The sequence below is a fragment of the Anopheles merus genome, chromosome 3R, assembly GCF_017562075.2.
Source record: "Anopheles merus strain MAF chromosome 3R, AmerM5.1, whole genome shotgun sequence".
NCBI classification, from domain to species: domain Eukaryota; kingdom Metazoa; phylum Arthropoda; class Insecta; order Diptera; family Culicidae; genus Anopheles; species Anopheles merus.
The window spans coordinates 12286798-12304220 of NC_054084.1; the positions used below are offsets into that span (position 1 = coordinate 12286798).

At 45.0% G+C, this 17423-nt stretch overlaps 2 protein-coding genes across 3 annotated transcripts in view; one reads left to right on the forward strand and one right to left on the reverse strand.

The window, feature by feature from the left end:
* Positions 1–17423, forward strand: part of LOC121595493 (protein mothers against dpp) — a 48672-nt gene that overhangs the window by 2069 nt on the left and 29180 nt on the right. The window contains exon 1 of one of the 2 annotated variants that reach the window (XM_041919522.1): positions 8958–9637. The exons of the other annotated variant lie outside the window; for it this stretch is intronic. The gene's annotated coding sequence lies outside the window, so the exon portion shown is untranslated. Of the gene's footprint in view, positions 1–8957; positions 9638–17423 lie in introns of those variants that run through there. 2 annotated transcript variants of the gene reach the window in all.
* Positions 2093–3715, reverse strand: LOC121595494 (pollen-specific leucine-rich repeat extensin-like protein 1). The gene is made up of 2 exons (XM_041919523.1): positions 3450–3715; positions 2093–3379 (listed from the first exon to the last, which is right to left on the reverse strand). The coding sequence occupies exons 1-2, from the start codon at positions 3453–3455 to the stop codon at positions 2270–2272; spliced, it is 1116 nt and encodes a 371-aa protein (XP_041775457.1). The 5' UTR covers positions 3456–3715; the 3' UTR covers positions 2093–2269.

Sequence of the window (17423 nt, forward strand, 5' to 3'; positions counted from 1 at the left end):
GGCGATCCTTTATCCTTCTTAGAAGACGTGGTGATTTTGCGCTGTACGTCGAATTTTATTACTTTTGTAAAAGGGTTTGGTGTTTTGCGCCGACTGTTGCGATCGCAGGAAACAATCAATTTAACTGTCAATCAATGAATCGGAATTGTCTTTAGGTTCCCACGGGCTCTTCTTCAAATAGAATGTTTTGAAATTAATTTGTTTGACCACATAACAAGGCTAGGCAAATTATTATTTTGGGGTTGAATAATAAACTCTGGGGTCGGACTGAAGTGTTTTTTTTTAATATCTGAGTTTACTTGAAATCTACGGGGCACATCAAGAGAGATTGATTCTTAACCATCAACGGAAGCTGAACTGATCCTTAACCCTTACGAGTCCTAGAACTGGTCCCCAACCCACAGCCCAGGAACTAATTCACAATTCATACCTGCCCTGGAACTGATCCTGAATCTAAACCGATCACTACATTACGACCCTCCTACCATTCCTGGAACTGATCCGGAACCCATATTCTTCCTGGAATTGACCATGAACTCATATTGAGCCCATATTCGGAATCCCATAAATGATTTTGAATCCATACTATTCTTGGAAGTGATCACGAACACATATAGGTTCTAGTACTGATCCGGAACCCAAACTTATACGGGTCCAAGAATTGATCCTGAACCTATACTGGTCCTGCAACTGATCATATGCTCTATCAGTGATGGAACAGATACTCTGCCCATACCGGTCCTGGAACTGGACCCAATCGTATACTTGGGTCTTGGAATTTGTCCTGAACAGCTGAACCTGAACTGGTCCTAAAACTGATCCTATAATTACAACAGTCATTCGGAATACATATCAAAACTATAAAGCTCCTGGACCTGATTCCAAAACAATACGGTTCCTGAAACTGATCTACAAGCTGAAACAGTCTTGGAATTGGTCCTGAATCCACACTAATCTTTTCGGAATTGATCCTCAACATATCTGAACTGCTTCAATTTACGTGAAAAATAAGTGTACTTCGATCTAACTCACCACTGGAAAGCTTAACTGTCTCGGTCCAGGAATTCTCTCTTGCGTGACATAGATGGATATTCATAGCAAAATATGAAGAGATCAATAAGTATGTCTTAGTGATTAACTCTCGTATAGTTATAATAAAATAGAAAATAATTGCATGATTAGCTGCTGTCAATGACTATTCTACAACGATCGGCAGTGTCTGTAGTAGCCAACGTCAGTCTGTTGAATGATCTTCAAGATTTAGATTGAAAGACTATCCGTTCAGCAGGACTATTTTTATATCAAAGAAACAATCGCTAATACGAAAAAATATTCAGATTAAATTGTTTTAATATCGAACACACAAAAAAAAAGAAAATGTTTGAAACTAATTTAAATATCAAAACTGCAAAACAAAATGCGATTCAGTGTGGGATAACAGCTTGACGGATGGGCATTATTGTCACTTTCGCGTTAGCTTGCTAATAACGATAGAGCGAAAAGGGATCCGTCCGTCAGCGAGCAACATATACCCCCTATAGGCCTCTATTAATTTTAGAACCGTTCTATTGGAATCGTTTTTTACACTCCTCACACACACACACACACAACCACACACACACACACACACACACACACACACACACACACACACACACACACACACCACACACACACACACACACACACACACACACACACACACACACACACACACACACACACACACACACACACACACACACACACACACACACACACGCGCGGGTGGTTGTCCATTTCGCGAACGATCCATCAAACCACCAAAGGTCTTCCACAACTCGCTAAAAACTAATTCCCATTTGGGTGTGGTTTTTTGTGTCTTTGCCGGTGAAGACATTACCAGACGATCGAAGACCGTGCTGATATGTTGACATTCCTGCAAAAGGGTTGATATGATGGGGTTTGTTGTACAAAATTGAAAGAAAACAAACAGAATGATTCACGCATGGTTCGTGTACACATTTCGAAATAGTTACGAAATTGAGAGCCCCTTATCGGAACCCGTTTTTTGCTCGCACATAGCCGTCCAATTAGCAGGTTTTGATTGTGTTGAAGCTGAAGACCTCCCGCACAGGCGGCTTACAAGTTTAAAGACACAATACATTCAAAACATTCAGTTTCCTTTGCGTTTATTAAACAAAACCAGTGACAGATTTACAGATTTACATCGCTTAACCGTGTGCGTATGTGTGATCTTTGGCGCTAACTAAAAGCTACCCCCTTGTCCTTAAACCGTGTCCGCGTTTTCGATCACGATCGACCGATCGTACCCGGGCAGTGGCGCTTCATGGCGCACGCCATTGTTGATCGCCACGTACCGTGCCTCAACGGGCTCGGCGGGGTCGGCGCCGCCGGTCGCTACATCGTGCGCCATGCGCAGATAGTCGGACGACAGCATGTCCTCACCCCGCAGTACAACCGGTTCGGGGTTCCAGTGGTGCAGCTCGTTCGAAACGACCGGTGGGACGAGCATGGTCAGTCCCTCCGTGCCCGGGGCTGGGTCGAGGTTTTCCAGCACCACCGAATGGTCGTAGCCGGGGAGGGGAGCTTCGTGGCGTGCGCCTGGATTGACGGCCACGTATTTAGCCGCACCATCACTGGACGATGTGCTGCTGCTCGATGAGGAGGAGGAGGATGAGGAAGCGGATGAATGTTCACCGGTACCGGGGGGTCCGTAGGTTGCCGCAGGGACACCGTACACCGGGGCAGGAACGACTGGCGCAGGAGCGGGCACACCGTACACCGGAGCGGGAACGACAGGTTCAGCGGCAGGCAAACCGTACACCGGAGCGGGAACGACAGGTTCAGCAGCAGGCAATCCGTACACCGGAGCGGGAACGGCAGGTTCAGCAGCAGGTAAACCGTACACCGGCGCTGGAGTGGTCACAACGGTTGTCACGGTATGGTGCTCCTCAACCTCGTGCGGCAGGTCCACCTCCGGTACGGGATGCTGAACGACGGGCGGATAGGAGGCGCCCACACTGCCCGGCTTAAACTTGCGCACTACCTCGACCACACCGCCGAGCGGCACGAACTTGGCCAGCCACGGATGCTGCAGCAGCGGATGCTTCAGCAACGACCCGAGCGTGCTGGTCAGCTTGGCGTGCAGGGCGGAGGGCGAGGCGACCGCTGGATGATGAGCGGGCGCGGCTGCTAGTACGACGGGCGGTGGCGGCGGCGCCACGACCGGTGTGTAGACGACCGCGTGCGTTGTGACCGTTTTCGGCTCGAAATGCTTGTCGACCACCTTCCTAATCACTTGCTTCGTGATTAGAAGTGGACTGGCGGTGCCGAGCGAGGCAACGAGGGCCACGGTAAGCACAACGCTGAATGTGAGCTGTCGGGAATGGACGATTAATTTGTGTTTACAATATTTTCTTCATTTTAGATCCGAGTCAGAAACTTACCTTCATGTTGGCTGCTGGAATTGCTTGCTGAAAGTTCCTACTGGATTTCTTCACTATTGATTGCGGTGCATCCAATAGGAGAACCGAACGCTTTCTGTGCCTCTTCACACCCGCACTGCCACTATTTAAATGGATCAATTGCGGTTTACGGGTCGCCAGTACTGCCCCACTCCCAGAAGCATGCAAAATCCCTGCATCCCAAAAGGAAAACTGGATCGTGTGGTGCACATGCACATTGCTTCGCGGGACCCCTCCGAAAGGGCCGACAGAAATGTGACCCATCGGGCGGGCTCAAAATCAAACCGGACCGAATGTGGAATGTGAAATCGATGCGAACACGCCGAGTTTTTGGTGGAAGAGGAGATGCCGCGCTGCGCTGCTGTGGGCAAAATTTTTGGGTCGCATCGTTGCGAAATCTCTTTCCTGCGGCAGATGGCAATGGGCTCTGTGTGTGTGCGTGTGCCTTGGGGGCACTTGTGACGTGACTGCCGGTCGTTCCCTTTGCTGAGAAGGGACAATGATCAAGCAATCGTTCTTGCCTCTCCCTCTCTTTTCCCGCTATGTCAAAGCGACCGGGGGAGGTGACCCTGAGGGTGGCGGTGTTAGATAATTGTGCAAAATTGCATACCGCGCGCGAACGTGGCGTCCTTGGCGGTGTTTGGGGTGTTTGGGTTTGTTGCACATTTAGCCACACATAAACAGCAGTGGACGCCGAACCGTCGGCCGGTGCTTATTCCTCCCGTTGGTCGGTTTGTAATCGCGCTTAGAAGCAATTGCGGCAGTTGGTGTACAATTTTGGAAGCTATTTGCATTTGTTCCTTTTCCCTGTGCCTTTGTTTATTTTTATATTGCACCGAGAACACCACTGGCAGCACGTTTTGATAAATAGAAGCAGGAAACAAAAGACAGTGGGTTGTGAATAATTATTCACAATACGGTGCACACGTCGGGGACGGGGAACGATGGTAATGATAAAAGTTAAAAATTGCTATCATTATGCTTTTGGTGTGTGCGCGGTGAAAAATAGGGTCGAAGCACGCGGCTTTATCAGTAGAGCGAACCGGAATTGCATTAGCACGGTTAGTTGTGTTCTAAAGCAATTTTGGTTTTTTTTTCGAAAGTGACTCAAACAAAACGAAAAACCCTGCTTCCCTTCACACAACAGCCAAGAATGCAAAATCGCTATCGCAATGAGTTTTCCGTATGAATGAAATTTGTGTTCGAGGAATTCCCTATTAGTTGGCATGATATTAAATACGCCCACCCAGCCGAGGGGAAGTGAGGGAGCATGAATCATCCACACCGCGAACACTTCGAACCTTACGATTATTACAGGCGGCCCTGCGACGGGCGGCGTTTGTATCACGCGACGCTGCCAACGTACGCCAGCAAATATTTGCCCGGTGATGCATTGAAAACCACCAAACAGCACTCGCGCGCTCACCCTTCGGGCGTTATGCGTTGAAAGCTTCTGCCACAGTGTTTCGGTGAGTGTGTTGTGTTTTTGGCCCGTCTTGTGCCGAGAATGTTTTGTTTGCTGCTAATGTTGCTGGTAAAAGAAAAGAAACATTAAACACACACACACACACACTAAACAGTCAGTTGTGTGCTGATCGTTCGGCAGATATCGTACGCTGGTGGGCCCACAATTGTCGCTCTAAAAGAGTACGCCAAACTGCTCTTACTTTTCTGTTGTTTGTTTTTTGCGCTCGAGAATTTTTGACCTATCCACACACTCACCGCACAGGCCAGGCACCTGCCGCGGGGTTAGTGATTTCTTAGCCGGCCCCGCGAGATTGCACTGACTGAGATGTGCCGTGCCCTCGCAATGTTTTGTGCGATTTTGGGTGTAAAATCTATTATTATCGAAGGAAAAATTGTTTCGCTCGTTGTCGTTGCCGTCGCGGTCGTCGTCGTCACACCGCCCGCCACCGCCGCCACGATGGGCGGAATCGTTTCACCTGTGCTAGGGTACTCGTCATTTTGTGTAAGGCACCAGCTGGTTCAAATGGTTATGACGAAAAATTCAATTTTCACATTTGTGGAAGCATTTGGTGGCTTGTAATGGGATTTGTGACGAATGAAGAAGGTATGCCTTTGTTTTGTATTAACAGAGTTTATACCTCTGGGTATAGTTTATACCCAGCATTGAGGCCTTTGATCTATTGCAGTTAGAAAATCTTAAATTTGTGCTCCAATGTGATACGATGAGATACTATGATATGAAACACTGAATTCGAGTTCATGATCCAACGGTAGAAGCAATTCTTAAATAAATAGTAAATAATTATGTGTTTCTTCTCGCCTTTGCTTGTCTAAGTTTAAGGCTTTAAGTTAAAGTGAAAAAGTTGCTAATGATTGTGTGAGGTACGACCAAGCGGTTATGATATTTCGATGCGCCTTCAGCAGGCAACCATTGGAGAGCTAACTAGTGTCGGGTTTCATAAATCTTTCGTTGAGATTCATTCATATGAATCCTCAGCGATGCGTGATTTGAATCTCGAATCGAATCCCTAAAGATTCCTGGATCTCCTAAGAAATCTGTAGAGATTATTGAATCTCCAAGGAATCATGAATCTCGAAAGATTCATTAATATATAAGATGCATGAATCCTTTAAGATTCATAAGTCTCCAGGGATTCATGAACCTTTGGATTTAAAAATATTGAATTTACACGATCCCATGATACATTGTAACTCGCACGACTTAACAACACTGACGTCGTGGGTTCAAGCCTCTCATCGTCATCGTCTCCCCGAAGCAAAACAAACTATCCGGCTGCGTAGGACTTGCCAAGACAAGTCTCGACATCCTGTATAGGTAGGCTGCTGGCATGACCACTTAGGTTGTTACGCCATGGAGAAGAATAATAAGAAACTCAACCTCTGAAGCTGAATCTTTGGAGATTCATGCATCCGTGGTAGAGATTCGTGAATCTTTCGAGATCCCGCAAATCTTTGAGATTCAGAGAGTTTGAGATTCATGAAAATTCATGATTTCATGAGATTCATGAAATGAAATCGAGATTCAGATTCATTGAATTATTTCAAAGATTCATTCAAATTTATGAATCTGAATCAGATTTACCCAATACTACAGGAAACTACCGAATCGAATGGAATGTTGATGAACTCATTGTTATCCTAAAACATCAACCAATTTAGCAACATATTCAGATATTCAAATCGAGCAGTTGCTCGAGCATGTTACTAAATGGTCGTGTGTAGTATTGTCGATAAGATTAGCCCCACAAATGATTGATTTTGATTTGCTTCGTGTTTGAATTTGCAAGTATGTCTTTATGTCTGAGCACCAAATCGGTAAATAATCTGCAGCATGAGCTTGTAACTGAATGAAAATGAAACGATTTGTGTTTCAATTTTTGACAGCTTGTCTCGTTTTTATCCAAATTCGTTCTTTAGACATTACGATGTTGTTTACAATGTTTTTTTTTTATATTTTCTATATTTGTGTGTCTCAAAGTGCATCAATTCTTGTGAAATAATCGATAATTTAATTTATAGTAATTCAAATATTACAATAAATATGCTAATTTTAATCGTTTCAATGGAGTCGTCGGAGGTGGCATTCATTTTCCTGTAGAAAGAATGCAGTAAATACATCGAAATTGATTAATTTTTACCCAATAAAAGTTACATGAGCCCAATCAATTTATCACGATTTCTACAAACATTAGGGACTTTAAAAAAATAGGTGCCTTTGAGGAAAAAAGTGATGCAAAGGCTAGAATATGTGGCTTAGAGGAAACATTTGACTCATACTGTAAAAAAAGATAAAATTTATCGGCAATGATTGTTATTTGGAAACTTCAACATCAGCGAGCTTTACATAATAACTGTGTTTGGTTTTAGATACAAAAGAGCCTGAATTAATTTCTACACACCATTAAGCACAAATCTATTCTGTGAAATAAATTGAAAAAAAACCCAATTCCTCATTTGCACAGGATGATGCTATCTATTTTTAACTGCTGCGAATGAATATAAAACAGAACTAAAGTTTTTCAAACTTGTGTTGTATAAAGGTGAAACATATGTTAAGTAAAACATCAAACATGATGCAGTCGAGGAAGGTCGGCACTTGGCCCCAGCTCACCCACAATAAAATAAACAGCACTGCGATTGTAAAGGGTTTAATCAGGAACTGCCTGCAACACACATCGCATTCTGTGTTGTTCCAATTTGCAATCGTCCAATTGCACCTCGCGTCCAATCGATACCACTGCCCTGCGGCTGCCCCTCTATCAGCCAGTGCAGTATAAACGAGCAACATTAAAAAGCTACCTCCCATTAACCTTACGCGGGCGCACACGCGATTCCCGCGTCTTTGTGTGTGTCTGTCTAAGTGCAGTTTGAGTGCATCCACTGCGAATGTGTGCCGATTTCCCGCACGATCCTTCTGTGTATGTGTGTGTGTGTGTGGCTGTGTGTAGTTTGCGGTGCACTATACGCGATGGATGGACTTTGTGCTCGCTGCCTCTGGCGTCGTTGATCGCATCCAACAACATCACCACCCGATCTCGTGCATCGCGCACAGTCACAGCCAACTGCTTGCCCCTCGCCGTCACGGATCGTCCCCGGCACCTCCTCCCCCAGCTCAAGCGCTCGAAGAGAGCGATTTGCATCTTAATCGTCCACAGAGACACTTGGACGACGACGACGACGACGTCTCGGGTTGCGCTCGGCCGAGAACGCGCTCGATCAACCTAACGCATTGACGGGGTGGGTGGAAGGGGAGGGGCATGAAGGGGGTTGGTGGTATAGTTATTGCAGCTTCGGGTCTATGGCGTTGGTCTGTGTTTTGGGGCCATCAGCGCTGCAAGCGAGAGATGAATTGCATCGGAAAAAGGGGAAAAGATTAAACACAAAGCGAAGTGGAGCAGCTTTATCTATCAACAAAATGTAACCAAAACATACATACACACAAACACAGAGCAAGCACAAGTGTGTGTAAGAATTGATCGAAAGCAACTGAGGCTCATGTTTGTGTGTTTTTATTCCGTTTGTTTGGTACATTTTATAATTCTTTAGGGGAGGGAAACTGTCACTGCGCAACGATCGTGAGCGGCTCTGTATCGATCATCTAAGCCTCCTTTTCGCAATGGTACACGGTTTAATTTCGTGAGATAGCGCCCATTGAAGAAGGGGTTGTGCTGCCTTGCAGAAATCGCGAATTAAATAAAAGAAGAAAAAAAAAATAGACAAAAAACCGCCACAGTGCAATAGCACACGCAAAGGGGGGGGGGGGGGGGAAATAAACAATTTCCGATCTTTAATTACCTGGCAGCTCTCGTTGTCGTCGTGGTCGGGCGGTGGTGGTGGTGGCGACAAACCTCGGAACGTCGTCGTTCGGTACGGTATATGAGAGCGGATGCATCTGCGATTCCTTTTCCCTTTTTCTTTCCTCCCCCCCCCCCCCAGTTTTTTTTTGTTTTGTTTTGGGGCGATGAGAAGGATGTGTGATGATGCTCCAATTGTAAATTGGCTAATCGGCCAACAGTGCTGCTGCCTGCCTGCCTGCTCATCTAGTCTATCGCATCGCTTTCGGCCGTACGGTCGCGGGTTGGTAAACGATACACTGACTGACTGACTGAGCAGAGAGAGTGAGCGAGAAACGGTCGCCTGTTTTAGTGTAGGGCCGTTGGGTGTTGTGTTGTGTTACCCCCCTTTTTTGTACGCGATCGGTTGATTGATTACGGGGTGAATTATTGGTGTATTATGAATTTGATGATTTAGTGCAGTTGGTCGTTCAATTCATTCTTATAGAAGTGTGTGATCCATCTCGCTTTTACCAAAACACACAACAACAATACACGACGAGGGGAGGAGGAGGAGAATTCGATCAGCCAGCAGCATTATGTAATGCGATCATCGTATGGCGAATGTGTGTCTTGCAATTGTGGACTGACGGGAGAAAACGGGGTTCGTTGCTTGTGCGTTTTTTTTCCGCTAAAATCATTTGGTGGGAAAGTAAGGCTAGCATAATGCTTAGCCAAACATAATTGCAACTAGTGAGCGCTTTTGTGAAGAAAAATAATTCACACACAAATCCGATCATCCTTTCCACTTCGGCGAACCGGTTGATCGATGAACAGGCAATCGGCGATCATCATCCTCATCATCCCCACGATGCGCTACACAATGGAGGGCGGTTCGATTGAAGCTTTGTAAGTAGTCGTTTGCATGTGTGTTTAAAATTAACAAGTAAGAAGAGCAGAAAGCTGGTAGCGGCCCAACATTGGCGGACGACATGGGCTGTGAAAGGGAGAAGCGACATTGCGGATGATTCGTATTCGGGTGTATCGTCGAACGGTGAAAATAGCATCAATTACAGACCGCGACGGAGGAAAAACCGCGTGTGGAATGCCGCGTCTTTTCCCAAACCCTGCACACACACACACACACAGCGTTTGGTCGAAATAGCTTCCCATCGTTCTATTATTTGTGAGTGTGTTTGTTGCCACTTGGGACATGCGTCTCGTCGTGCATGTTTTTACCTTTTTTGCTGTGGGACCCGTGCCGTGCCAAGGATTGATTATTACCAAACCATCCCTCAATCTCTCTCTCTCTTCCACATACCTTTTTTTTTTCTTTTCCTCCCGATGTGCACCATTTTGCGATTTGCGAATTAGTATGTAATTTGCTTTCGATTTTCTTTTGTGCGCGCAAGAGAGATCGCATTACAAACAACTCACATGCGCGCAGCGGCGGCGGCGGCGGATTATATTTATTTTTGAGGACATTTTCTGTTTGATGTTGTTTTATGCGATTTTCGCTCTCTTTGTCCTCCTTCAGGTGTTGACTCGACGGTGTTGACCTCGTATTACGGAAAAATGTTCCACACCGGCCCCCGTCCTAGGGGGAGACATTTTGCGCTACATTGCCCAAGTAGCTGACCCACCGAAGGAAGCAGATTGTCTGGGGAAGACAAAATACCGCCGACCGTATGATGAGAGTTATGTGCGTTTATTTCGCGCGCGCGCCTGTGTGTGTGTGTTAGTCGGTTTGAATTTTGTTATGGGAAATGAAGGAAGCTTCTTTGGGGCTAATTTTATCGCACGTGAATCTGTGCGGGGCGGGTCGCGCTGCCTGTTTGGGTGGTGGGGTTAATGTTTTTTTTCTTTTGCGTTTTTGTTGCTGCCATTGCTAACTTTGCTGTGGCTTATGAGAATGCCTCCCCGTCGTCGGTTTGGCTGGCAAAAATCCGGGCTAAATATTTTGAGCCGAACGCGGAATTTGGATCCGTTCCGAGAAATTTGACCACACCTGCATTGGAGTGTGTTTGTCTGTGTGTGTGGATGAGAAAGGGAAATGCCGTGCGTTCGGGACGATTAATGTAAGCATTTATCAGGCGGTACAAATTAGCCACTAATTATGTGTTTCAGTTTTGCGAAAGATACTAAACTGCGGCGGTGTAATAGAGGCGCAACAAAAAGGCGACAAATTCTTGTTGATGGTGAGATGGCAAGTTTTTTCTCTCTCCCATAATCCGCACATACGGATATTCGGGGGGATTTTTGTACGCATTTTTATTGCTGCTTTACATATTTCACTAATGGGCCCCTTACCCTTTTAAGATCGTAGGCTGAAATTTCAGTCTACCAGCTGTACAGCAGTTTTCGAGCAGCTATCAAAGTGGGTATAATATACAGGTGGGCTTATCCCAAGGTGGATGTATTTCGGAAGTTGTTTTTTATTGCTTCTGCTTCTAAAATAATATTTTAAGAGTGTTTTGTGTATTATTCATGTTACCGGAAAGCCTGTTTGAGCTAAAGTTTTCACCGGTCATGTAAAAAGTGATGTTCAAATTCGGTTATAAAAAAACAGACTTTGAGACCACCTGGTCTACATACACTTTCATTCTAGATTCCAAAGTTCATGTAGGATGTACTTAGCTAGATTCAATCACCTAATCTCTTTAATGCACCTTGGGATAAATGAAAACACAACCTTGCTGCCATTTTTTCGAGCAGGTACTCGAATCTAATTCTAGCTTTGATGCTGAAATAATCTAGGCTGAAAATCGCAGGCTAGTGGTTTTGTGTGTGGTTTTGTATGGAATGTTCATATGATGTCAGACGCCAACTGTCAAACTCCATGTAAAGAAGCTGGCTAGTATCGTGAAAGGCCCCGATATTAGTTAAGCTTTAATTCTAAGAATAAGTTTTTTGTTATTTTTGAGTTAAATATTAGATATTTTTTAATGTTTTGAAAAGGATTCTAAGTTTATTTTTCAAATACTGCATTAAACTATCTCCCTTTTCATTAACTCAATTGAGCAAAATGTGCCATCAAGAAATGTTTACAAGTTTACTGCTTTTACAATGACCTACAGAATGAAATGATGGCTTGAATCGTATCGAAAGTTCCTAATATGATGGTTGTGGTCGAGCAGAAACTGGGAGATGCATCCAATGTGCCCATGTAAGATCAGACAGGGTTAATGGCAACTCAGTACGGTGTAAAATGATATCCAAGAAGGAAGACAATGATTTTTACAATACGTATTGTCGTAACGTGCAGAATCAACAGCCCATTGTAGCACGGACATAGCTGTCGCTGTTAGAATAAGAGGTTCAAAGGGACAGTTTCTATTTTGTTCCTGTCACATTTTGTATTATATTGTGCTCCAATCATTTGTAGCAATTTATTTTTATGTGCACTAACACTGCAGCGAAGAATTCGTTATTTCGTTGCATGCACAAAGTGTATTAATGTTACAGAATGAAGGCAATCATTTTCCTCCATCCACTAATCAACGATTGTGTACGCACACCGCAAATTTGCAGCAGTGTTGCAATGTAACCATCAATAAAAACGCTTTTAATTGTGGGGCATGGTTGCACACTAATGCACACAACTGAGGGCAAGTGTTCCCTCCCGACGTCCTACAGTAAGTAACGCAGGGGTTTCATTGAGGAAATTCGTCAAGGATAACGTTTCACCACGGTGCTATTGAGAAGCAGGGTAACACACTATCCCACTGCAGGGATAGATCGGGCTCACCATATCGGGGGATAGATCGGGGAGACCAGAGTGTCAGAGAAAGATGGAACCAGAAGGGTAACGCACAAAAAGCTAAAACTTGTTAACGATTTTCCCCAAGTAACGAACCAACCCCAGCAGCAGGAGGTGGCGGAAATGCGAACCCAAGTGCGGGTTATGAACAGTCAATTACGTCAATGGAATTGTAGTGTGCGCTAGTGGGGGTGGTAACCTCCCTGCTCACACATCCCTCTGGCATGTGTAGAATGTAATTCTGAGGAAAGAGCGTATTACATTTAAAAGAAGGGTCGAATTGGAAAAAAGGTTCAAACATAAAAGGAACGGTTATGCTCCTGTTGTGGGTTGAATTATAAAATCATGTCCCTGTGAGTATTAGCAGTTTCTTGGAAAGGAAAAATGTAATATTGTATTTGGTGGTTTCCATTTTCCTTTTCTCATAATTGTCATATTACGGCATTTTTATCGGTAAATTAGTTCACAAATCGGGAACTACGATTCTGAAAGTAGAAGGAGAAGACAGACCAATTAAATTATTTCCATACATTCAGTTCGTTCCCTTAAAATTGAACGCAACCGCAATGATGAAGGTACTAGTAGTATCTCCACTACTCTGAACCGGTTATGACGTTACAATGATCCCTTAATGCTGATTGAGTTTCATATGCTACCTTCTGCCATGAATGTTCCCTTCAGTAAACGAACAAAGCGTAGCAGTATTTGAAAATTTATGAAGTAAGAACATAATTTTCATCAATTACTTTTTCTATTGGAATTTGTCTACGAATTCTTGTTATTTTCAATTTTGCAAAATTACTGAGCTTTTCATATTACTTCTGGTGGATAGTTCTGGTACGTTCCGCGTGTTCCTCAATGCTTCCAGAACCGAGCTCGAACGCATTGGCCCGAGCTCGCTCGGTGGCAAACGTCAATCGTCATCCAATTATCATACCGAACCGTGTAGCCTAGCCGTGTGTGTCCTCGCCAGCCGCGCCACCCCGGTCGTACGCACCACCGCACCATCGCAATCACTCAGCGCGTTGCCGCGGTTTTGCCGCACTTTAAAGTGCACTCTACACTCACCCGCACCTCAGCTACAGCTCTCGGACCAAGACACGCGACACGGGACGGCCTTGTTGCATATCGAGCGTCGCGTTGTTGCAATCTCAGCCCGCCCGATGATGATGATGCCGATGAGCGAGCTGCGGCGGCTTGCGTGCGTGTCAGAAGTAGAAAGAAGGTAGAACAAATTAGAATGACATATAACGGTGTCCGGGCGACATGCGATGTAAGTAGCGCAGTATAGCAGCAGAGGCCCGGTGTTGGCACGCGCACGATTGGTGTGTTGGCTGGATCTGAACGAGGGAGAGACATGATTCCGTTCCGACAACCAATCATTGGTTTGATAGATATCCATCCAAGAGAAGGGGTTGTGTGAAAAATTGTACGGGAAATCGGCGAGCCTTAATATCGCAAGGGCTTTGCATTTAAGATCTGCAAATGTCCAGATAGTTGATGTTGCATAATCTCGACATTTGTTGCCTTTGTAAGACTTTTGGATGCTAACGATAATTTCCTAAACGATTCTGAAGCAAATTAAGTCTTTCTCATTGTGCTAGCATTTATATTGATTGTTTTACAAACAGTTTCCCGTAAAAGTTGTGATTACGTTAAAGATCTTCAGCTGTCGGTTGTGCTGTCTGTTATATAAGTAACAGTATTGTCTAACTTGTAGGGATGAATATCTTTCATTGTGATTGATAACCCCGAATGCATATTCAACGTGAATCAATGCATTTGAATCTCAAATTTTCGGTTTCACGAATCTTCAAAGTTTTGTGAATTGTTAAAGATGCGTAAGTCTCTAAAGGCTTCTAAGATCCTTTAAGAGTTATGAATCTTTCAAGACTTGTACAAATTTGTACATTCATTCAAAGATCTATGAAGCTTTATTATTTGAATTCTTGATTTCAATCAATAATCACTGTTTCACGAAGCACGACACTAGTTAATTACTACATATGCCCTTGGTCCAATACGGATTTGAACCTATGTACGGGCACATGTACTTTTACCGAACCGATCACTTACCAATATCCCTATGAGACCGCTTGGTTTCTCACTACGCTAAAATCCAATATGATGGTACAATCTCATCGCAACAACCCGGATAGCTAGTTGGTTCGTGTTAACCCCATTGGATGATAGAAGCAGCTTAGCAATAATCCGGTAAAAAATAACCTTTGATTTAACAATAACGCAATTATGTAGCAGAATCACTTTTAAAAATTGCAATTGTATGTGTTTGAATCATTTAAATACTCGCTTTCCGCGCTATCACTCAATGATTGAATTTTAAGTTTATTTTTAGTACATTTAATTGCCATTTAGCGCACGTTCCATCATTTCGCACACACGACGCTATGACATAGTAAGTGTGCAAATATACACCCCACAGCCCCCATGCACCCTTGCGCTTGCATAGAGAAATAAAATCATATGTTTTCCAAACAAACTGTGCTTGACAGTCTAATCGGTCGTAAAACAACCCCTTCGCCATCCCTCGCACCAAGCCGGGCGCATTTTATGTAGTCGGATTTATGCATCCAAAAACTGCTCGAAGTGCACAGCGTATTGTGCACAGCTGCAGCACATCGCTTGTGCCCCAGCATCGTCGAGCACCACAACGTTTTGCGCCCTTTCTTGGATACGTCGCTGTCTGTTGCGCGCTACCGTTACTTTCGATTCATCTGCCAAAGTTCGCCCAAGAAGTTGAACGTATACCGGGAGAGAGGGAGGAGGGAGCGTTTTGTGGGGATTCGTTCGGACACGGTGCGGTTTGTCTGTTGATATTGCTGTTCACCAACCAGCCCCCAAGCGACCCGGCGGTGCCTTATGCAGTCCGTGTGTGCTATACAGTCTGCGAACGTTCTTTTCTTTTTGTTGCTTTTCCGTCTCTTGCACTTCTTGTGGCGTTCGCTCGTCACAGGACCGTAAGATTATGATGGAGCCGTTTCCTTTTAAGTGCTTTATAAATATATTAAACACAGCACACTCACACAGAGAGAGTTGGGGCTGCTGTGTGGCTTGTCACGCGTTGCCACTCGCGTTGTGCGCTGCCCCCTCTGGTCTCGATCGTTCGTTTCCAACGTCCTAGGTTGCGCTAGGTTATGGCCGGAGAGGGTTCCCTTGTTTATCGCTTTGGAATCTCGGACCTCCTATCATCTAGCCCCATTGCTAACCGTCATAACTCCCTCATAACGCTGGAAAGGAAGCAATCGGTCGTAAACTTACCCACTCGAGTCGCAATCCCGGTTTGCGTCTCAGCTTGTTCCCGCTCGAAGGAAAATGTAACATCCTTCCTTCTCCAGTGCGAAAAGCTGTTACTGCCGCCGGAAGCTATTGCAGCAAATTGCTTTATCGCCAAGATCGATTTGGAAGTTCGTGTGGGGCGCACTTTATATGTGGTGTGAGGACGCCAACACATCCCCCGAAAGCCACGGTTCACTCCCAAATCGCTCCTCATTACGAAGTGATCTTATCGTTGTGTGTTTACTGCTGTTACAATTTGAGCTTCTTCAACGGTGGTTGAGATTTTCCCTCGGTTTGTGGTGCATAATTTAATAAGGAAATGGTTTCCATCTCACTAACCCAATCATGTGGGCCTTTTCGTTTGGCACTTGTACATGGGAGAAAGGAAGGGGCTCTGTCTGTTATGTTTATGCTACTTTCATGTCTCGAATGCTCCTTTCTGGCAGCTTCTTTTTTATTCGTTTGGACACCCAAGAAAAGGGTTGAAAGTGTCGAGTAAAGAAAGGGTCCTCCGGGCGTGTGGCACGTGGAAAGCATTTAGTTGTGTATTTTTTTATCACACAAACACTCACTCCCTTCACAAGATTGGTCCCAAGTAGTGGTGGGAGCTCGGAATCTGACCTACCCGATTCCGATTTCGTGGAATCAATTCCGGAGTCGATTCCGATGCTGGAATCGATTCTGATTCTGGAACCGATTCCGGAGCCGTTTCCGGAGTTGGCTCCAGAGCGAAATCAGTCCGGGAATCTCCATGAGAATGGACCTTTACTTTCCGGGAATCTCCATGAGAATGGACCTTTTACAAGTAAATTTGCATTTTTGCGGTTATCAATAACGTAGTGTGATTGGACCCAAACGCCTATTTTTATGGTGATGCCGAAACTGTCTCCGTTTGGTAGCCGATTCTAATTTATGAGCCAAGATTCGAGAGCCGATTTCGATTTCGGAGCCGATTCCGGAGTCGACTCCGGAACCGATTCCGATCTCGGAGTTGATTCCGGAATCGATTCCGGCGCCGATTCCGGCGCCGATTCCGGAATCATTTCTGGAGTCGATTCCGGAGTCGATTCCGGAGTCGATTCCGGAACTGATTCCGTTTCCGGAGCCGATTCCGGAATCAGTTCTGAAGCCGATTCCGGAATCAATTCCGGAGCCGTTTCCGGAATCAATTCCTGAGCCGATTCTGATTCTGGAGTCGATTCCAGAACCAATTCCGGAGTTGATTCCGATTCCGGAGTTGATTCCGGAACCGAACCCGATTCCGGTGCCGATTCCGGAATCAATTCTGGAGCCGATTCCGGAGTCGATTTCGGAACCGATTCCGATTCTGGAGTCGATTCCGGAACCAATTCCGGAGTCGATAACGGAGCTGATTCCAGAATCGATTCCGGAAACTGATTCCGGACCTACTATCCGGAATCAATACCATAAAATTGCGGAGCTATCCGGATTCGATTCCGACAAAAACTTCATTTTTCCCATCACTAGTCCCAAGGCCCAAGACTCTAGAGGAAAATGATCGCGTTCGATCGGTGGAAAAAGAAAAAAAAACAAGATATAGTCGCCGGCCTGTCGGCAATTCTCGGCGTTCCCGTTCTTCCTCTTCAGTGGCAGCGATATTCCCTCCCGCACGAGTGT